This window comes from Eubalaena glacialis, chromosome 7, assembly GCF_028564815.1.
Source record: "Eubalaena glacialis isolate mEubGla1 chromosome 7, mEubGla1.1.hap2.+ XY, whole genome shotgun sequence".
Taxonomy (NCBI): Eukaryota; Metazoa; Chordata; class Mammalia; order Artiodactyla; family Balaenidae; genus Eubalaena; species Eubalaena glacialis.
The window spans coordinates 109,763,094-109,784,996 of NC_083722.1; the positions used below are offsets into that span (position 1 = coordinate 109,763,094).

Consider the following 21,903-nt stretch of genomic DNA (forward strand, 5'->3'; position numbering starts at 1 on the left):
CTGCCAGGTTTCTCCACTATAAAGTTACTATTGTCCCCTTTGTAATTAATAAATCATTTGTGGGGAGGTACTTTTAGAATATAAATATTCTGTTCCTCAAACTTTCACCCATCAGTTTTAGCATTCGTGGGTGATTTTCTTACTCCATCTTTCCTTCTATGCTTATTAGTTGGCATTCTACTGCAAGGAAGAGTTTTTCCTTCTCCTTCATTTATTTATACAATAATTTATTTCCTTATAGCACTACAAACCCAGTGGCTTTTATTTTATTCAACAGGTTATAATCCACTACTACCAGATTTGTCTCCTATTTGGCCAACGAGAGCCCCTTTATCCCAGCCCCTGTGTTTTTTTGACGTGTCCCCATCATTCTTTAAGCATTTCCTTGCTTTCTGGCTCAAGATGTTTAAGACTCATCTTGCACTTTCCCTGCATGAGCCATGGAATCAGCCTTTTCTCCAACAAGCCTTTTGGTGTTAAAAGACACTTAGAATCCAAGCTCTAGGTGCCAGGTAGGCTCCTGCTACCAGTGCATTATTGCTCTTAGGCTCTCGCAGGGGATAGAGCTAGAAAGCTTCTCAAATGTTAATGTGCAGGAGGTACTGGGATATTGTTAAAGTGCAGATTCTGATTCAGTTGGTTGGATTTACCAGCTGGTGTCAGGTTCTGCTTTTCTAACAAGCTTCCAAGTGATGCTGACCTGCTGGCCCACAAGCCACCTCTTGAGCACCGAGGATATAGGACAATGGTTCTCAAACTTAGGCACGCGACAGAACCTGCAGGGTTTGTTCAAATACACACTCCCAGGCTCTACTTTTAACGTTTCTGATTCAGTAAGTTTAGGGTGGGGTTCCCAGGTGATGCTACTATTTCTGATCTGGGACCACACTTTGAGAACCACTGATCCAGGACATTGGTTCTCAAACGTGGCTATATTGGAATTCCTGGTGAGTTTTGTTTTGTTTCGTGTTGTTTTTTTTTTTTTGGCTGAGTGGCATGCGGGATCTTAGTTCCCTGACCAGGAATGAAACCTGCGGCCCCTACAGTGGAAGCGTAGAGTCCTAACCACTGGACGGCCAGGGAAGTCCCCTGGTGAGTTTGTTTGTTTGTTAAAAATACTGATCATTAAGGCCCCAGAGATGATGATTTAACTGGTATAGGATGTGGCCTGGGCACCAAGAATGCTATGACTTGCATAAGTGTTTCTATTGCTCAGCACAAGTTGAGAAGATTGTTGTAGAAAGAGGTAGGAGTAAATACAAAGGCCTTTGAGAGGGAATGAGCTTGACATTTTCAAGGGTCAGCAAGGAGGCCAGTGTGAAGGCCAGAGGAAGTGAGGTGAGAAAGGTGGGCAGGGGTAGGATCAGGGCGGGATGAGATGGGTCAGGTATGCAGAGGTCACTCTGGTGAGATGGGAAGCCACTGGAGACTTTAAGCACAGACGCCATGACATGAATGCCTTAACCATGACCCTCATCTGACAGTCCCGAGGCCAGCCCTCCTTATGCAGGTCCACAGGCTTTCTATCCAAATGAGTTAGAACTGTGACAAATAAAGGATGAATTATCTTCACAGCCTTCTCTTAGTGTTCCCTATATTTTAAGTACTGCCCATGGATTTTGTTCAGAATTACTTTCCAGAGCTTTGAAATCCTGAAAAAGTAAGTGTAGGCGTAGTCATAAGGTATTACCTCATGGAAGAAACACTTGGCAGATAGGGGACATCTCTAATTGTTGATAAACACACCCAGGAGCGCTTTGCTTTAAGAAAACACAATGTGTGTGGCACGGTGTGAACATACTTAATGTTACTGAACTTTACACTTAAAAGTGGTTAAGATGATAAATTTTAGAGTTTTTTACAATTAAAAAAAGATAATATTCATCATATATGTGAAAGACAAATCTACAAAGCTCTGAATTCTCTAATTTAACTTTGTTTTTGTTCTTCAGGAAAGTTACCATAGGTATTTCACTACCATATGAGAAACTCTATCATACCATTAAGAATAATGAAGAATTTAAGCCAAGAAAAAAAAAATGTATAAAACCATGAATTTGGGAAATGGATAAAGTTGAGAGCAACCACTCACTTTCACAAAAGGATTCTTCATGTGAGGGATTTTGCCTCAGGCTCACCTAAGCAACAGTGTCCCTCTAGGGCACTAAAAACAGGATTCACTTGACATGCAGCAACTGCGGAAACATAACCAGCCTGGAGAGAGAAGCTGATGAGAGGCCTTCCGTGATGTCAATTCCAACAAAGTGAAAATAACTTTGAGATTTCGCTTATCTGCTCTATCCCCTCAAGGTCACTGCACAATATGAGTGTGCTTGGATCGGACAGGATTCCTGGGACACAATTCACATTCTATTTTGATTCTGGCAGTTGGTAACCTTTCTTCTAGGAAATGGAACAACAACAACAAAAAAAACACCTGTTGGTGATATTCATGTCCTGAGCATGCGAGGGCAGGGAGGCTGCCCGGCGCAAATTGAGCAGAGGTGGGTGTGGCCCCGGGTAATTTTTAGCAACACTCCCGGGCCTGATAGTTGATGGCGGCCTGCAACCAGCTCTGTCAACCTGCCATGAAGATGACCTGTCCTTTCCCTCGGTTATTTGAGCCCTGGGTTTTTCCTGGGCAAGAGCTGACAGTGATGTCATCATCTCGTGATGCTGCTGGGTGACCTTGTTCACAGAGCTGGTTCCACTCATTTCTCTTGTACCCTAATATTGAACTGAGAAAAACACTGCTGAGAATCAAGGAGGGAGAGCGTCGAGACTCTGCACAAGGGAAGACCCCTTGACCTCTCATCTGATTTCCAAATACTTTTCATGATTAGCTTTTATCCGACCCACTTTCTAGCAGTCCTCAGCCTGGAAAAGCCTTTAAGGAAAAACAATGCAAAAAGAGATCAATGAGATTATTATTTTTTTTAATGTTGTAGTAGACTCAGCCAGGCAGAAACTATGAACTCATAAAGAACAGCTTTGATCCTTATTATAAGACAGAGAAATATTTACGAGTGGTCTTTTGTACTATGGACCAACCACAGAGGCCTGAAAGGCAGACAGGAGGAGACAAGAAGAACGGTACACGGAGCCGCTGGCTTAATTAAGGAAAACAAAGATATTCTGGGCTCCTACTGCATGCAGGCCCTGAGCCAGATGCTGGGTGGATGCCAGTGAATGCTTAGCCTCTTCATGAGGTGGGCATGGCTACCATCCTCGGTTTATGGAGGAAGAAACTGAAGAGCAGAGGCCAGACCTGTTGTTCACCTAGTAAGCCGTGGTGCGGGGAAATGAATGCAAGGCTTCCTGACTCCAGATCTGTACTGTTCACCTAGCACACAATTGTTGGCTTTCGAATACTATAACCAAGAGTTTTTCAAGAACTCCAAACTGAGGCTCTCTTAATCAGTAACAGAATGATGGCAGCCTTCCCCCCAACACACAATGCTTAGGCTGAAAGGACATTGCACAGATGAAGGCACTGAGGCTGTGAGCAGGTAAGAGGATCTGCTCGACAGCGGCAGCATCTGGACGCAAACCCTGACAAAAGCTCTCCGACCACCTGTCGACCACATGCACACGCAGGACAGAGTGCTAACAAAAGGCATGTTGTTTGGGATGTGGTCTTGTCAACAATCTCATTTTAATTCAGTAAGATGTGGGCACGAGGGACATTTCACCCTACAACTTAGTCCCTGGGGCCTAACAGCATGCTGTTTTCTTTCCTTCTTTGATCCTGGCAGCAACAGATATTGTTGGGTTAGAGCGCCACAAACTGTGAGGATTTAAGGAAATAAGTGGCGCAGACTTTGCTGGCCAGCATGAATCAGCGCTGACTGCAAACCAAGAAACGTGGAGGCAGAGAAGCAGAGAGCACAGCGCCACCTGCTGCTGACACCTGAGATGGCAGTGGAGGCACGCTCTGAGCTGGGCGCTGGGTTAGGAGCACAAGCCCATGGTGGGGGGGGGGTGTCAAATTCTCCCTCCATTTCCCTCATGTGAGGCCAGAAGGGGTCCGAGGCTTGCCAAAATTCACAAAACACGGATGAGAGAGCTATTTCCACCTCTGTTCTTCCCACCAGGCCACCTGAGGGGAGAGCAGTCATTTCCCCTCACGGGAACGGACTCCCAGCCGTCCTCTGCCTCAAGGAGGAAGATCCCTCCCTTTGAGAAGGGAAGGCCCTTACAGGTGGTAACACCTCCCACGAGAGGGAACATGCCTCTGGCTCAGGACCTCCATCTCTCTCCAGAAGAGAAGAGGAAACACAAGAAGTGCCTGGTGCACAGCCCCAGGTCCTGCTTCATGGGTGAGAGATGCCCAGTGAGCCACGAAATCACCCACTGGAGCCACGCACATGGCAGCTTTGCACGTTGGCTGCTCCACTGTCCTCACCAGGCCACAGGAGGAAAAGCAGAACTTACAGACACAGACAGCACTAAAAGCACTCTGAACCAAGACGAGTGGGAAACCATACCAATAAACAAGTTTTGAATTTAAAAAAAAAAAAGAGAGAGAGAAAGGAAGGGAGGGAGGGAGGGAGGAAAAGGAAGTGAAGTGTTAGTGTGTGATCCGGAGGGGACCATGCAGACTACACATCACATAACGCCAGGGGCTGTGTGTGGGCCCTCAGCTCCTCCCCCTCCTGCTGTTGGTCTCCCTGCAGACCCCTGACCAGACAACACTGCTCTCGCCTCCGAGCTTCTGCACGGCTCCAGGGGCCTGGACTAATGCTCCTTCCTGCTACTCAGATGTCTGCTCAAACATTACCTACTTAGACGACCTTCCACTGAGCCGCACTGTGTGCTCAACACCTGACCCTCCACGTGCCTCACGGCACCAGCGCTGTGCACTCAGTTTGTGTTTTCAGTCCTCCATGGACAGAGCCTGACACTGAGAATAAATTTTAATTGACTGAATTAAATTATTTCACATTCATGGTCCTCCTGGAATCTATCTGGGGAGAAAGAGTGGGGATAGTTGAAATAAGATAAGTGACCAGAGCAAACTGAACAGGCCTCCCAGTACTGCCTCCCTTTCTGTGACTTCTGAACCGGGGGTCTGTGATGTGTCTGCAACATTCCAGGCTGCGTCCTGGGCTTCTTATAGAAAAGCTTTCCAATCCTTACAGGCTGACCTTAGGGCATAAGTAATTTGCCCAGCTGGCCCGTGGCACAGCTGGGATTTGTAGCCAGGTTTATCTGACTTGACCACATCTCCAGACTCTGTGGTCAGTCTTCCAACCCACCAAGGGCAACTTCGGGGGTCCTGTCAACACCTAGAGCCCAGATCCCCATAGCGCTGTAGGTGGGTAGGATGACTGCCAAGAAAACAATTCCTGATTGTAATCAATATCAGAACCTGTGGTGGGGCATGCTACTTCCACATCCAGGAAACTTCTAGAAGCAGCCAAGAAAGTAAGAACCTACGTGCTCCAGGTATTAAAATTGAGCAATGGATCTAAAAGGAATTAAAACACTTGGCAGACTTCCCTTGTGGCTGAGTGGTTAAGAATCCTCCTGCCAATGCAGGGGACACGGGTTTGAGCCCTGGTCCGGGAAGATCCTACATGCTGCGGAGCAACTAAGCCCATGCGCCACAAATACTGAGCCCACGTGCCACAACTACTGAGCCTGCGCACCTAGAGCCCATGCTCCACAACGAGAAGCCACCGCATTAAGAAGCCCGCATGCTGCAATGAAGAGTAGCCCCTGCTCGCCACAACTAGAGAAAGCCCGCGTGCAGCAACGTAGATCCAATGCAGCCAAAAATAAATTAATTAATTAAAAAAAATAAAACGCTTGGCTTTCTTATTTTCTTGGTGTTAGTTTTCCATGTAAATTGATAATTAGGTATCTATTGTTGGCATATACTGCTATTCTCAGGTAAATGGTAATGGGGGCAAGATGGCTAGAAGGGCAAAAAGTGTCCAGTTGTGGGCAGGACATCACAAGTATCTGGAAAACAATGTGCAATGGTACTTTGAAAGTACCATTTGCCCTGAATGGATAAAGAAGTTGCGATATACATATATATATATATATATATTTAAATGATGGAATATTATTCAGCCACGAGAAAAGAAGAAATCCTGCCATTTGCAACAATGTAGATAGACCTTGAGGGCATTATGCTAAGTGAAATAAGCCAAACAAAGACAAACACTGCATGTATCATATGTGGAATTTAAAAAAAAAAGGAAAAAGTCAAACTCGTAGAAAAATGGTTTCCAAGGGCTGGAAGGTGGTAGAAACAGGGAGAGGCTGGTATAAACATACAGACTTTCAGGTATGAGTAATATCTGACAACTTAATGTAAACCGTGGTGACTAAGTTGACAACACTGTATTACATAATCTAAATTTGCTGAGAGTAGAACTTAAAGTTCTCATCACACAGACATACACACAAAAGATGAATATGAGGTGATGGATGTGTTAATTAACCAGATGGTGGGAATCCTTTCACAATGTATACTTATATCAAATCACCACAATGCCCACTTTAAATATCTTACAATTTTGTCAATTATGCCTCAATAAAGCTGAAAAAGACTACCATTTACCCTTTCCACACATAGTGTTGTCACTGGCTTTCTTATGGTTTAATTACTCAGTCATTCAGCATTTACTGGGGACACACTCCTGGCCAAGCCCTGGGCCGGGGTTGTGACGATGGTCCCTGCTCACAAAAAGCCACTTGTTGGGTGGGGCTCGCTGTTTCTCACTCATATCCTGCAAGTACCCCACCCTCCTCAGAGCCCTGAGGACTCCAATACCTACTCTCAGCCGAATACCCTCTTGTGTTGCAGGTCCACCTTGGCCCCCCAAGAGGACTCGTTACTATCAGGCCCAGTCATGGAACACATCTAAGCTCCTTCCACACTGACCGACCCCGCTCAGGGTGCTCGAGGGCCTCCTACTAGATTCCAGAGCGATGGCTTCAAATCGTAATGTCTGCTATGAGGTGTGTTCCAAGAAATTTGTTACTAATAATCAAGTATCAAAAGGGCTTATTTTTGTAGAAGTTAGAGGAGACTACAAATTATCCTTATGTAACAGGCATTCTTTGTCTCCAGCTCCCATCCACTCTTTCCCCTGGTTCCCTTTAGAGAAGTTACCCCTCTCCACCCTCAGACCACATAGCCCAGGCAGGGATAATCTGACTCTTAGTTCCAATCAGAACCCTGCATTCTCTTGGCCATGATGACTAGTCATGGACCAGCCCGTGAGCCAATCGAGAATGAGATCACTGCAGCTGGCAAGCAGGTACGTTGTACGCCTGGATCTGCTACCAGGCAGGGATTGCCCAAGAATGAAATCCACATAGCTCAGCAGAGCTGAGGGACACAAACATCAATGAGCCTCTCATTGCTGCCAGGATGACTCCTGGAATTTTCAGTGACTCTCCCTGTCCGGTGCAGGTGAGCATTGCTCACAGCTGGCAACTGCTCACACAATGGAACATTCTTCCCCTCTGACTACAGGCTAAAATCAATGTAGGTATATATTACAGGCATTTCTCGTTTATTGTGCTTCACTTTATTGCGTTTTTCACAAATTGTGGCAACCCTGCATTGTTTATTGGCGCCATTTTTTCCAACAGCATTTGCTCAGTTCATGTCTCTATGCCACATTTTAGTAATTCCTGCAATATTTCAAACTTTTTCATTGTTATATTTGCTATGGTGATCTGTGATCAGTGACCTTTGACGTTACTGTTGCAAAAAGATTTAGACTGGCTGAAGGCTCAGAGGATGGTTAGCATGTTTTAGCAATGAAGTATTTTTTAATTAAGGCATGTACATTTTTTAGACCTAATGCTATTGCACACTTAATAGACTATAGTATAGTGTAAACATAACTTTTACATGCCCTGGGAAAACAAAAAACCTGTGACTCGCTTTATTGCAGTGGTCTGGAACTAAACCGCAATAGCCCCGCGGTCTGCCTGTATATGTAATAAAAGTGTGAAAACAGCCTAGTTTGGGCAGATCTACAAAACCACTATTTAAAATGTGTGAAAATTGCCCACTTGTAGCTAATGCTTTTAGTCTTACTTGCGATACTCAAGTTACTCAGATTTCAATTTGGGCACATTTCATCTCAAAGCTGAGTGTGTAGTTCCATGTTCCGTCTGTCCAGCTTTCTTTGTGGGAAGCCGTGACAATTCACGACAATCTCTTTCAGGAATCCACCAACGCGGGGATCCAGGTATGGCATCTGCTTGAGAGGTTTCCAAAGGAAAAACGGGTAGAAGGCTCCCCTTGATTTATGTGACACCGCGTTGCAGAAACCACCAGTCACCAGCTCCAACGACAACGGGCCGTCCAGCTGGCCAGAGCTCAGTGTGCAGTGTGGCACCAGAAGTCCAAGGTGGGGCTCCGGGGGCCCTCTCAGAGGGCAGCGCCCCTGCAGACCTGGAGAGAAAGCCTTGATGGGGGTCTGTGGCAGGATGCTGCTTGAGCGGCCCGTGCTGTGGACTGGGTCCCAGCTCCAACCCTCCAGGCAGGTAGCCTGAGCTCCAAAAGGGCTCGCAAAACCCCCTGTCTGGTAACATGCAGATGGTTATCCTGCAGTTAAATCTTTTGTTGCCCCCTCCCTGTATCTTAGCAGCCAGGAGTAAGTGGACATTTGTACGGGGCTGCTGAGTTTTATGTGCACGCGATGGCAACTGTGTCCGATTGTAAGGTTCATGGTTTTCATAAACGTGTGTGTGTACACAAGTCCTCACAGCCAAAAAAATGTTCTGCTGTAACCTATCAATTTTAGGAGAAAAAAGAGAAAGATAACCAAGAACGGAGTAGAATAAGTATTCAGGAATTAGGCAAGGATATCAGATGCCACTAAAAATAAATGCAACGTGGAGAGAACCGCAGAGTGGCCATCATGGCTGTGGTGGACATTAGGAGCCAGAGCTGCACCACACACCTGGCCCACTCACTCACACAGGTACTTCCTCAGACCCACAGACAAGCAACGAAAGCTCGTGGAGCTTCAGTTTCTCGTAACATCCTGCAGGAGAGTTGTTGCAGGGATTAAATAGGAAGCCGTACACAAAATGCCTTTGCCTGGTGTACTCTGTTCGACAAAAGATGGCAATTATTACACGTATCACCATCATCAGCACTTAGGCGAGCATTCTACTCAGAAAGGGTGATCTGAAGGATCAACCACTTGCTACCATCAGAACCACTGTCCCATTCCTTCAACAGTGAACAGGCTGCTGTAAACAGGTTACGTCCTGGGGCTACTGAAGCCTGCGGACAAAGTGCGGGGTGGCGGAAGGGAGTGGTTCTCTCCTGTCTACTCACGAAAGGTAAGGCATCTGTCAGCTTGCCCACACTTGTTTTTTTCTTCTCCACTAACTTGCAGGAACAGGCACAATAAATAAAACGAAACCTTATTACACAATGTCTTAACGAAAGCATCTTTCTTGCATGTGGCTTAAAATATTGTGCATATGTTAGCATATTGTGGTAGATAATGGATTAACAACCACTGATGCCTGGCCTTAGAAATAATCCGGCCAGACAGAAGTAAGAGAACCAGGCTCCCATCTTTCACTGCAGTGCCAGTGTTTACAACGAGAGCCCCACCACCACACCCGCCCACCCATGGTGCTCTTCTCTGTGCTCTCACGGCATCCCATACCTGCATGACGCCATCAGCCCTGACCTCACTGTCCTGCAGTTACTGGCTTCAACAACTGCCGTTCCAGAAGACTCCAGGGAGGGAAGCAAATGGACAAAACTGTCGTTCCCAGGACTCAACTTGGTGCCACAAACATAGTAGATGCAACACAAAAGTGTACAAATAAAGTGAATGGAACACATGTGCTTATTTGAAAGAATTCACAAGACAGGAGACTGCATTAAAAATCAAAAAAGGAAACATCAAATTTAATGTAAAGAAAGAAACCCAGAAATTGTCTGAAAAAACAATGGAGCAAATCAACTCCTGAAAAAGTTCTGCATCTTGGTGATCACATTCATTGGAAGGGTTGGAGAAAAATAAAAATGCCATTTAGCTTAAGAATTTGTGAGTTATCTGCAAATCAACTTATTTCAGAAGTGGAAGAATTCGTGGTTATTTCTTAAAATCAAAACGTACGCCGGTTTCTCTTTTGAATATCTTCTACATTTAAAGAGGCAATCATACAAAATCTCCTATTTTCCACACAGGATAAATCCTTTGTTTCAACCAACTCTCAATGGTGGGGCAACTAGCACAACACCGTCTCCCCGGACAAAGAGCATTGGAATATTCCGTTTTGTTGACTGGAAGAGGAAAAAAAACACAGAACACATTTATACAAATTTGTAGTAGTATTATTTATTTTTCGAGAGAGAAATCTGACAACAAAAAACCATAGATTCATCATAACACAAACAAATTGCTTAAAAAACCTGATCACTTACCTTTGTGGCACAAAGAGCCATCTACTAACTGTTTTTTTTCCTGGAACACAACTGGGGCAGAGGCGTCAGCTATCCACCCAGCCCTTTCTGCCCCTCTTCTTGGCACACAGCTAGACCACGTTTCTCATGCTCCCTGCCAACCAGATGGTGCCACGGACTGGGTTTTAACCAATGGAAAGTGAACAGAAGTGATGACCAACCCCTAAACCTCCCACAAAGGCGCCTCTGTGTTCTCCCCCGCCATGGACTCAGATTATGGAGAACGCTGGGGATGGCAGAGCCAGGAAGCCTGGGTCCCTGACTGAGCATCTGGAAGAAAGCTACTGCACTGACCTAAAACCTCACGAAAGACTGTTGTGTGGGTACAAATAAAATCCTACTGTGCTAAGCCCTCATGTGTTGCTTCTATGTGCTACTGCACTCATATACAGAATGGATACCTTCTGCGTTAGCCTAGGGGACAAGCCTTAGGCTGTAAGGAAACAGATATGGAAGGTCTGAAATTTTCTCATGCCTCGGCAAAACATTAAGTAAAACTGTTGCCTGCAATGACTCCAAAAGTAGCCCAAAAGATGTCCCAAACCTATAGGTTCTGGGGAAGAGGCTGGAGAAAGCCAAACATTAGTAGTGTTGCTGTTAACCTGATGCACTGGGCAGTGCAGTGTAAGGAAGAGATGAGCTTAGGTGAGAACTAGCTGGTTTTCAAGCAGAGATTATAAGAAACAGCATTCATGAGGTCATAAAAGCCAACTGTTTTTAGACTCCAAACTGTGGACAATAAGCAGGAAAAAAAGCTTTGAGGAACAAAGCAGCCTGTAAATCTTCTCAGTTAAACAAACTCAGCCCTGAAGGGAAGACCAGATGAAGGGTGTTCCTTTCCCACCCAAATTTACTTTAGCAAATGACCCAAGGTAGTCAACATTAATTTGTGGGAGAGGAGGTTACACAAATTAGAGGTGAGGAACTAAAGAAATAAAGGTGTCTACAAGTTCTGTACAGAAAAAGACTTTGAGGTGACTGGCCCAAAGAATTGATTGGAGGTAAACAGATCAGAAATATATGAAGTCATAAGTTTTTAAAGAAATGGTATAGCCAAAGAACCCAAACATAGCCTGGCTAAAAAAAGCCTTTGACAATTTGAGTCTTCCAGCATAAGTGAGACGTTTCTGTGAACGTTCTGCAGCCCCCAGATTTAGCAAATAAAAATACAGGTTGCCCAATTAAATTTGAATTATAGATAAACGAAAAAGAATTTTTTTTAGTATGTCCCAAATATCGCACAGGACATACATGACCTAACCAAGGGATTTCTTCTACTACTCATGCCTCCCCAGGGGATCTATCACTGCAAAGGACCAGTAACTGCTCTACGTCCCCGTTCTTTCCTTTTCTGAAAGGGAGTTTTTATGGCAGCGGATATCCTGTCCCTGCTGTGCTGCAGTGGAGGTGGGAGGGGCAATGACAATTAATTTATCCTTTTTAGCTTACAGGAATCTATACCACAACTGACCACATGTAGATCCGACAGAGAACTCTCTCTCCGCCAGGCAGAAAATATTGGTAATAGCTATGTCTTCAGAACTTTTTTAAAATGTAAGAACCATGTTTTATGAGCTTCTTGGGTACTGGAACTAACATAAAAGGAGAACCCCCAACAGTAAATTCAACTAGTACCTATAAATTTAGTATGCTAAATCAAGTGTCATCCATGAATGTATCTAACTCTTTCCCAGATAATACATCCATGAATGTATCTAACTCTTTCCCAGATAATACACTTATGTGTCATCCATGAATGTATCTAACTCTTTCCCAGATAATGCACTCTCAGGGCAGTGGTTCTCAAGTTTCAATGTGCATAAGATCACCTTTAAGGCTGTTCCCTGGCTCCATGCCCAGAGATCCTCACTCAGTAGGCCAGGGTGTGGCCCATGAACCTGCATTTCTAACACACTCCAGGTCTGCCCATACTCCTGGTTTGAGGAACACACTCTGAGAATCACTCTGAGAGAAACAAGGATCATGTCTGTTGTCTGCTACTAGGAAGCAGCACTGCCTTCTGGTTTCCTTCTAGTTGCAAAAGGCAACCTAGTCTTACCGTAGCCAGTTCAGTGAAGGAGTCAGCGCTCATCAAAATAACTGATATATTTTACTCAAATCCCTCACTCAGTAGTCATACTTCTGAACTACAAAGTTCCAACCTTAACTTCATATGGAAACCACTTCATCCGAAATGATTCTCTATTAATTCAATTATAGTTTTCTGGAGATCCAAGTAAGCAGCTTCTATGATCGCCCCCAAAGATCCCTGCCTCCTGGTGTTCACCCACTTGTGTAACCCCCTCCTTCTGAGTGTGGGTAAAATTTGTGCCTTGCTTCTAACCAGTAGAATACTACAAAGTTAGTGGGATGTCACTATCATGATGAGGTTACATAAGATAGTTACTTCCACCTTGCTAGCCAGCTCTCTTGCTGGGTTTGATAAAGCAAGCTGCCGGTGGTAGAGGCCCTGCAGCAAGGAACTGAGGCGCTCTCAGTCCAAAACCCTCGAGGAAATGAATCCTCTCAACAACCACAAAAGTGAGCTTAGAGGCAGAACCTTCCCCACTTTAGCCTTCAGATGAGACCCCAGCCCTTGTGCAGCCTTGTGAGAAACCCTGAAGCAGAGGACCCAGCTAAGCCTGGACACCTGACCCGCACAAACTGTGAGCTAATAAATGTGTGTACTTTTAAGCCACTAAGTTTTTGGCTGACTTGTTATATAAAACTCTGAGATATAAGGTCCAAATAACTGAGAAAATCATGAACAGAAACAGGGAATTGAGAATGACCTCATTTTGAAGGTGAAGAACACCAGAAGTTTAGTTTTATATATACCAAGTTTGAGATAACACCCAACGTGGATATATTTTCAATAAGAATATTGGAAATGAGAGAGTGAAGCTCAGAAAAGAAAAAAGCTGCAGACACAGATTTATCCATAATCATAATGGCCACCAATCACCACTTGCCGCCAGCTTTACAAGCACCAAATTCAGTGCAACCTGTGATAATCCTGGGAGGAAGGCACAATTACTGTATTGGCATTTTACGGAGGAGGTCCCTGAGGCTTAAAAAATTTCTAGAACTTGCCCAAGGTCACATAACTAATCAGCAGCAGCCAGGATTTGAACCGAGATCGGTTAAGCCAGAGCTCAAGCTTTCATGCTGTACTATTATTACAGATTGATGGCTTATAACAAACAGTAATTAGTAAATGACATCTGAGGGGAAAAAAAAAAAAGCAGATTAAAAAAAAATCCCACGTTCAGAGGGAGAAAGAAAACTAGCCACGGAGTTGGGAGTGGCTGAAAAGAGGAGGAAAGCAGGGATAAAGCAGAACCACAAAAACCAACAAAGGCTGACATCTGAACACTTACTATGTGCCTGTCGCCACCTGAAGGCTTTTCACGGAATCTCTCAATGAATCCTCAATAGCTGTATGAAGTGAGTCGTATTACCATCCCCATTTTACAGATACAGAAACTCAGTCACAGACAAGTTGGTACAATTATATAGCTGGTAAGCAAGGGAGTCAAGATGTGAATCCAGGCGGTCCTGAGGGCCAGAGTGGCTTCTCAATACTTAAAAGACTGAACAACAAAATGTGCCAATATCTGGAAGATCTGCATAATTCAGTGAACCAATATTTTCCAAACGACCAGAGCTTGATGTTACAAAATCATGCATGTATAAAAAATCCATTCCAAGCGCAAGGTAGACCAATGAATTTGCATATAACAAGAGTATGAAAAGTTCACTGATATACTTTCAGATTCTACACTACAACTAACCTTTAAGAAACTACCGCTTGCTGAGTTTGGGTGTAGTAACAAAGGCAAGTATCCACAAGAAATACTCCTCCCTTTCCAACTACCTATCTGTGTGACATTCACAATATAGCGCAACAGATTAAATGCAGAAACAGAGATGTGAGTAACTAGCTGTTGTCTATTAAGCCAAGCATTTGCAAAACGTAAAACAAAGACACTTCTCACTGAATATTTTCTTTTAGAAAATATAGCTATTATTCATAAAAATGTTACTTATGTCAAAATGTAATAGATTTATTATTTTTTTTAATGAGTTAAATATTTTAAAAATTTCTCAGTTTTAGTTTCTAGTAAGTACTGATACATAAGTCCACATCAAACAAAACACTGCCCAGTATTACTGTTATACGCCAGCACACAGAGGCATCTTACACAGCCATATCTCAACGAATCTTGGCAACCCTACGACAGAAGTGACTGTATTCCTGCTTACCATCTGCAAAGGTACTTCCCTTGCCCAACGTACCCCAGATAGGAAGTGGCCAAGCCAGCACTGGAAACCAGGTCTGTCCAACCCCAATGCCTTTGGTTTTTTTAATTGCTACACTCTACTGAGTCCATGAATAGGTATCAAAACACGACAGGTTTTCCATAAATAACTGTTGGATTCTGAGAAAAACTGACATTTTAAAAGCGATGAATGGAACTGCATGACTTACTTTATATATCTCTTCATATGTTTCTTCATCAATTTCTATAGTTGTCACAGTTTCTTCCACATCTCCCAATATCATATTTAAATGCTGATCATAAGCCTGAAGTGGGAAGGTGAGGGACCAAGAAATGTAATACGCAAATTAGGAAATAATAAACACAGCTTATAATATGCAAATCACTCAATTACCAGTAACACATAATACTTACACCACAAACTTTTACATTCAAATAAAAAATAATCCTGCTGTGCTAATATACTGTTTCTCTGCCAATCATCTCCAACGATAACTTAATTGACCTGATACAAATATAAAACTGTTATGGTCAAAAATGAATTACTCAAAATAATTTGAAATTATTTTTAAAGTGCCCACCCTATTTGTTATCTAAGGCAGTCACATAAATATTTATAATATTTAATTATGAAAAAAAGCCAGTTCATATACCTTTCAGTATACTTCTTTAAATTCCATCTGTAATAGCGTGACAAGAAAGATACAGTAAAGGAAATAAAATTCTTTAACTGCTAAGATGACGGCAATGCAGTCTCCTAAAAGCACAAGACCCTGTCACTCAACACGCCCTGTCCTAAACTAAACACCACAAAGTAAAGTAAGTAGAGCAACACCCTGCACATTATAGCCTCACCAGAACTAGCTTTTCGGCACCTGTGAGCTCGATCAAATATTGCAACTCAGCTATTCAGGGATGTCCTCAATCCAAGCTCTAAGGCTCATGCATTTTACTAAAAGATGAAGCTCCAGGGGGTGGGAGGGAGGGAGTGGCTTGTTTAGAACCCACTTATGCTTACTCCTAGCCAAGTGTTAAATGGTTCACCAGCTCACATCAAAATAAAAATAGCCAATTAGCAACACGGGGAACTGCTAGGCAAAGCAACAAACGGGGGCAAAGATCTACAGATGAGGGCCAGAAAACAAAAGGTTGGGGGTCATTCAGTACAGAGACAATTGAGTGTATGCAGGGAACTGAAGAAGCCTCCAAGGGTTAAGGCAACACGTCTGTCCTGGGGTGTTTGTCTACTTGCCACTGGCCCATGTGATTAAGTTCAATTCTATTTTTCTCTGCGAAGTTGCCACTATTCCATTACCCGGGGTTCCTCTTCCTTTCTGTAATTTAAGACTACTAGGTCCCCACTTCCTTTCCAAGCACAGGAGGTTCTTTACCTTTAGGTTTCATGTTAGGTAGAATCATAGTACTTAAGAGGGGGCTGAAGTCAGACTGCCTACGTTCCTAGTCTGGCCCTCTTTTTACTGGCTGTGTCACCTTAAGCAAAGTAACTTCATCTTTCTGAGCCTGAGCTTCTTCAAACGTAAGACGGGATAATGAGTATCTACCCTCATAGAGTTGTTATAGAGATTAAATAAGATATTACATGCAAAACACTTAAGAGTAACAGTACCTGGCATATAATTAATGCTCAATAAAAAGTAGCTATTTTTAATCACTTTAGGGTAGAATGGTAGTAATAAAAACAACTTACTCAGGAAAGTAACGAGTTATCAAGAAGAGGCAAAACCTTTAGTATACTCTCTTTATGAATAAATGGGACCACCTCAAGGGACCAATCCTATAGAAATATTTGCAGATATACACAAAGGTCGATGTATAAAAATGCTTATAGTAGTAAGAAATGGAAAACAATCTTAATATCACTGCTACCATATACAGAATTCTACATAATCATTTTAAAAAATAAAGGAGATTTATATGCACTCAGGAGCAATAATTTCCAAGAATAATTAAGTGAAAAAGAAAGGTGTCCCCAAAATGTATAGCAAGATCCCATTTATTTTTTTTTAGAGGTGGTGTATATAGTGCAAATATATACATACAGACACACATTCTTGTATATATGTGTAAATATACAGAAAAGACCTGAAAGACTATAGACTCAAAAGAAGAAACGGCATTTCCCCTTTTACTCTATGTATGTCTGTGCTGTCTAAAATTTTTCACAAAACAAAAATTTATATATATGTCAGTAATTTAAAGAACACTTAAATGAGAATGGAGGACAAATAAATGTTATTTACAAATAAACACAGGAAAAAATGAAAGAAATGAAAATATTCTTTAATAAACACAGCATTTCTGTTAAGAGAAATAAATGTTAACAATATGAATAAAATACAGTTGCATTTGGCTTTTGGAAATATGGGTGACTTTCCACCTCCTCCTTGTCTACATTCAAACACTCTTCCAGAGTGGACAGTTTTTACATTTCAAAGGGGTGGGAGGAGGGAGCAACGGTAAGGAAATAATCTGATTTCAAGGTGATTTAGTAAATTTACTCACATGTAACCTGCCTCGAAGCTCTCTGTCGTTTCTCATTTTCACATAGATTCGTTCATCCAGACTGAGCCTGATGAGATCCAGAGGCTCTTCTACAGTGTTGGTAGTTTGTTGCTGATAAAAGAAACAGGCTTAGTTATACAGTACTAGATAGTGAAGTGTCTGAACCATGGTGCCCTGCATGACTGTGGGCAAATTACTTAACCCCTCTATGCCTCAGTCTCCTAATCTGCAAAATGTGTATAACGAAAGTGCCTACCTAACAGTGTTGTTGTGAGGCTTAAATGACATATTTGAAGGCACAGAACAGTACCTGACACAGAGTAAGTGCTAGATAAATGAGGGCTGAAACATACATACACAGAAAGGAGTTATATGACAAAGTAATCATGACAGCACTCTGTTCCCTCAAAATCCAAACTGTCCGACCCCATTTCAGTGTGTAGGGAGTCACTCTCTCAGGGACTTCAGCTTTATCTCAAATATCATTTAGTAATTTGAAGAACTTATATTTAATGACTACCACATACTAGTCAGAATGCTAAGCAGAGATGAATGTTTGAGGGAGGATTATGAGTTCAGTACAGGGCAAGTTGAGATCAGGGTGCCATTTGGCCAGTAAGATGAATATATTTAGCAGGCAGTATAGAATACTGGTTGAAAGCATTGGCTTTGGAGTCAGGCAGTGTGGGTTCAATTCCTGACTCTGACACTTATGAATTGGGATTAAAAAATCATGCCATCTCTGATTCTCAGTTTCCTTGTTTACAAAATGAGGAAGCCACAATCTTTCCTTCATATTTCTTGTGAGGATTAGAGCTAATGTATTTAACTGAAGTGTTTGATGTATTTTAAATTGTATCTGGCAAACAGAAAAGTACTTATAAATGGTTCTTTTTATTACTATTAAAGAACTGTTGGAAACAAGTCTCAAAGTGATCAGGGCTAGGATGACCAGGGTCCATATGGAAGGGATGCTTGAAGCCAGGAGAATTGATAAGATTATTCAAGGAGAGCTGCTTCAGTAAGTACATAAGGCCAGTGGAGGAAGGTGACTGAATGTTACAAGCTCTACAGCCCTAAAGGGCTGGATGAGGGGGAAAAAAAAAGAAGAAAAAATACTGACTCACCTAGTCCCCATTCCCAGTTCAACAGGTGTTTGTTAAGGACCAGCTAACCAAATACTAGATTACAGTGATACAGAAGTCAGTCCCTGCCCTCAAGGAGTTCATTCTAGTGGGGAGAGGCATATAAATAAGTAATCATAACACTGTAAGGATATATACGTGACTGAGCCCTACTACCCACTGTCCACCCTTTTCATCCCGTAGTTTTAAACACTGCCTTTTCAAAGGGGACTCCCTGATCATTCGATTCATTCACTCAATTAGTATCTGTTGAGTGTTTCCAGCACCGTTCTAAACCCCGAGGACAGAACAGTGAACAAAACTCTTGCTCTTAAGGAACTCACATGCCAGTTGGGGGATACAGGCATTAAACAAAGAAGCATATACTTAATATGAACCAATAACATTCTATGAAGAAAAATAAAGCAGACTGGGAGAGTGCCGTTTGATGCTGGTGGCCAGAGAAGTCCTCTCTGAGGAGGTGAGATTTCAGTAGAAAGCTGAACAAGCTGTAACCTGATCCACAAAGATATCTGAGGAAGAGCACTTTTGGAAAGAAAGGAGAGCGGGTGAGAAAGCCTACAGGACCATCAGTTATTCTGAATACCAGTTCCTTGCTTGTTGCCTTCATACCACATCACAGCCCCGTATATCGCGCACACTTATGTTTACTTTTTACCCGTCCTTCCCCGAATATAAACTTCAAGTGGGGCCAGGGACCACGTACGTCAATGCCAGTGTCCCTGGTGCTCAGAACGGTGTCCAACCACACAAAGACGATGCTCACTAGGTGTTTGTTGACTGTGCAACAACTGCTGCGCTCAGTAACGATAACAACTCCTTAACTGTATTATCAGGCTTTCTATCAGAATCCCGACAGGTCCGTGAGGCAGGCAAGGATAATTATTCCCACCCTACAGAAAAAGGTGAGACTCAAGAGTAAAGGAAGTGACGAGAGTGAGGAATAACTAGTTTCCAGCGGACTTCGAACAGAAAAAAAATCTCAGGGCCTGAGGCAAAATTGGGAGGAGGCGCGGTTAACCAAGAGGCAGATTAAGGCCATGAAGACCCAGAAAGAGGCGGCGTGATTAGCCACCTTGCCGTGAGCTTGGAGAAAGCAACCCTGACAGGCAAAGTGTGGCAGAGCCAGGCCTGGGCGTGGGGAAGCCGCGCCGAAGCGAGTTCTTCAGAAGACACTCACCTGATCCACGTCGTCCGCCATCTTTCAAACCCTGCGCTCTTTCCCGCCTCTCGCGAGAGCACGAGAACCCCCTCCGGTCTCGGGAAAGGCGAGGACGCAATGCACCGGAAGTAGAAAAAATCGGTTTTGCGGCTTCTTGCTTCCTGCAGTTGGCATTGGTCCTTTGGGGCTGGGGCGGAGCTTTATCAGGGGCGCCGACGTTGGGGGGGCGAGGAAATTGGGTACCTGGTGGCTCAGTGAGGGGGCGTGGCCGCGCCTCGCCCCGCCTAGGGGCGGAGCCAGCGCGCGGGCAGCGTCCCGCGGCGGCGCGGTGCGTCAAGCGCCAGGCCAGTCCTACCCAGGCAAAGATGGCTCGGAAGCGCACGGCGGGCAGGGAGCCGCAGGGACGCGAGTTGCGCGGCCAGATGGCCGCGGGCAGGGAGCCGCGGGGACGTGAGTCACGCGGCCAGACTGCCAAGGGCGAGAGGAAAGCCAGGCGCGAGGAGAAGGAGGCGGGTGAGAGCGAGGTCCAGCCGGGCTTAGGGGGAGAGGCTGGAGGAGGGCGGGAGGCAGGCCGGGTGGGGGAGGGCGAGGCCGGCCTCCTGCAGGTGCGGGCGAGGCAACCCCGCGCCCACCTGCGCCAGCGAGACGGCAGTTCCGGTGACCGCGGGAGGCAGGCGGCATGCGGCTGCCCCGGGCCTCCCCGACGTCGCTGCGTCTTTGCCTTCCGTGCCGGGAGCGATGCGCCCTGAGCGGTTCCGCGGAGCCCGGCCGGACCGCGAGCTCCCCTGCTCAGCCTCTTCCTGCTCCGCGTCACCCGCAGGATCAAGTCCGGCCTCCTGGTAGATGCAGAGGGTGAATAGGCAAGAGGCACTGCGGTTGTTTTGTGTCCCCACAAGACGAACGGACCAGGACTTCGAGTGCTGGAGTGTGCAGATCTGAATAGTACCTTCAGCCAAATCTCATCTCAGAGCCCCAGCTTCGGATCCCACCTGACCTCTTCACGTGCATATCGAATAGGCTTCTTATATTTGCCCTGGGCAAAGCAAAACTCTTGATTTTCCCCTGTTAAACCTGCCCCTTCCCCACTTTTCCCCTTCTCAGTAATTGATCCCTTCACTTGTTAAAGCAGACCCCTCCTCTTCCTTACACGCACACCTCCAGCCCTTCAGCAAATCCTGTTAGTTCACCCTCAAACCATATCTCCAATCTCTCCACTTCTCTTTATTTACGTGGCCACACCCCCTGCCCAAGCCACCCTCACTTTTCAGTTGAGCGACTGCAGTTGCCTCTTCACTGGCCTCCTTACTTCCTTTCATCCTTCACCACGGCAGGAGTTCTCCATGCAGCGGCACAAGTGATCTTAAAAAAAAAAATCAGATCTTGCCATGCTCCTACTTCAAATCCTCTGTGGCTTCCCATTGCTCTTGACATGAAATCCAGATTCCTCACCATGGCCTACAAGATCCTACATGATTTGGCTCCTGCTTCTTCTGTTGTCTGCTACCACTGTCTTCTTTGCCAGATACCCTCCTTGTTGGCCTCCCTTCGGTTCCTCAGATACGCTGTTATTTTTCACCTGAGACTTTGCCTTTGATGTTCCTTCTCCCTAGAATGTTCTTCCGTGGCTTTTGCCGTGGCTCACTTCTGTTCCTCCAGGTCTCAACCCAGGCACTCCTCGAGTATCCTGCCTAAGGTGGTCTCTCCCAGGTACCCCTTGTCACAGAGGCTCTGACAGCCTGTGTCACATCTGTAATGATCTTGTTAATTTATTTGCTTCCTTTTTGACCTGTCTCACCAGAATTTAAGCTTATGAAAACATGTCTTATTTTTTTGCTGTATCCTATTTTGTCCTCCCCCCCTTCTCTACGTCTACTAAGTGCTCAATAAATATTATAAATAGTTGCATAATGCATGCTGTAGAAGGGATTTCTGGGGTACCTGATATAACTGGGTAGACGATTAGCCTAGGTCACCAGCAAGGGCTCCTGTGACATAGATTCAGTAATTCTGTGATTCTGTACATATTTTAAGGCCATCATCCATTAGGAAATAGTCCAATGGTAACCATTTCTAAACTTAAAAGGTGATTTACCTCACAGTTAATACTACAAGTTCCATTTTATTCATTGACTCATTCCTGTAACATTTTTTGAGTACCTAATGTCTGCTGCACACGAGCTAGGTGACATGGGAGATAGAGGTTTCTTGGAGATTAGAGTAGGGTAGTGTTCACATTTACCAAAAAAATATCCAAGACAGCATGTGATTTCATGGGAGAAGGTATAAGGCTTTCTGACTTCTGAAGGAATAATCAGGAGAGAT

At 44.3% G+C, this 21,903-nt stretch overlaps 2 protein-coding genes across 3 annotated transcripts in view; one reads left to right on the forward strand and one right to left on the reverse strand.

Annotated features, from left to right (window-relative positions):
* Window positions 1-9,884: 9,884 nt before the first annotated feature.
* LSM3 (LSM3 homolog, U6 small nuclear RNA and mRNA degradation associated) lies at window positions 9,885-19,790 on the reverse strand. The gene is made up of 4 exons (XM_061195608.1): window positions 19,600-19,790; window positions 17,275-17,385; window positions 14,961-15,056; window positions 9,885-10,288 (listed from the first exon to the last, which is right to left on the reverse strand). Exons 1-4 carry the CDS (start codon window positions 19,618-19,620, stop codon window positions 10,208-10,210), a joined length of 309 nt encoding a protein of 102 aa, XP_061051591.1. The 5' UTR covers window positions 19,621-19,790; the 3' UTR covers window positions 9,885-10,207.
* An 84-nt stretch (window positions 19,791-19,874) lies between these two features.
* Window positions 19,875-21,903, forward strand: part of XPC (XPC complex subunit, DNA damage recognition and repair factor) — a 33,544-nt gene continuing 31,515 nt past the window's right edge. For both annotated transcript variants that reach the window (XM_061197323.1, XM_061197324.1), the window contains exon 1: window positions 19,875-20,094. In XM_061197323.1, coding sequence (XP_061053306.1) covers window positions 19,947-20,094 — 148 coding nt within the window. In that variant the 5' untranslated portion in view covers window positions 19,875-19,946. The remainder of the gene's footprint in view (window positions 20,095-21,903) is intronic.

What these genes read in the sequence shown, in the direction of transcription:
- LSM3 (XM_061195608.1), bottom strand. Translation starts at nt 19,620, where the DNA reads ATGGCGGACGACGTGGATCAG. An exon ending in AGCTTCGAGGCAGGTTACAT is followed by an intron (nt 15,057 to 17,274) that starts GTGAGTAAATTT and finishes TTCCCACTTCAG; the next exon opens with GCTTATGATCAGCATTTAAA. An exon ending in CATATGAAGAGATATATAAA is followed by an intron (nt 10,289 to 14,960) that starts GTAAGTCATGCA and finishes TTCCTCTTCCAG; the next exon opens with TCAACAAAACGGAATATTCC.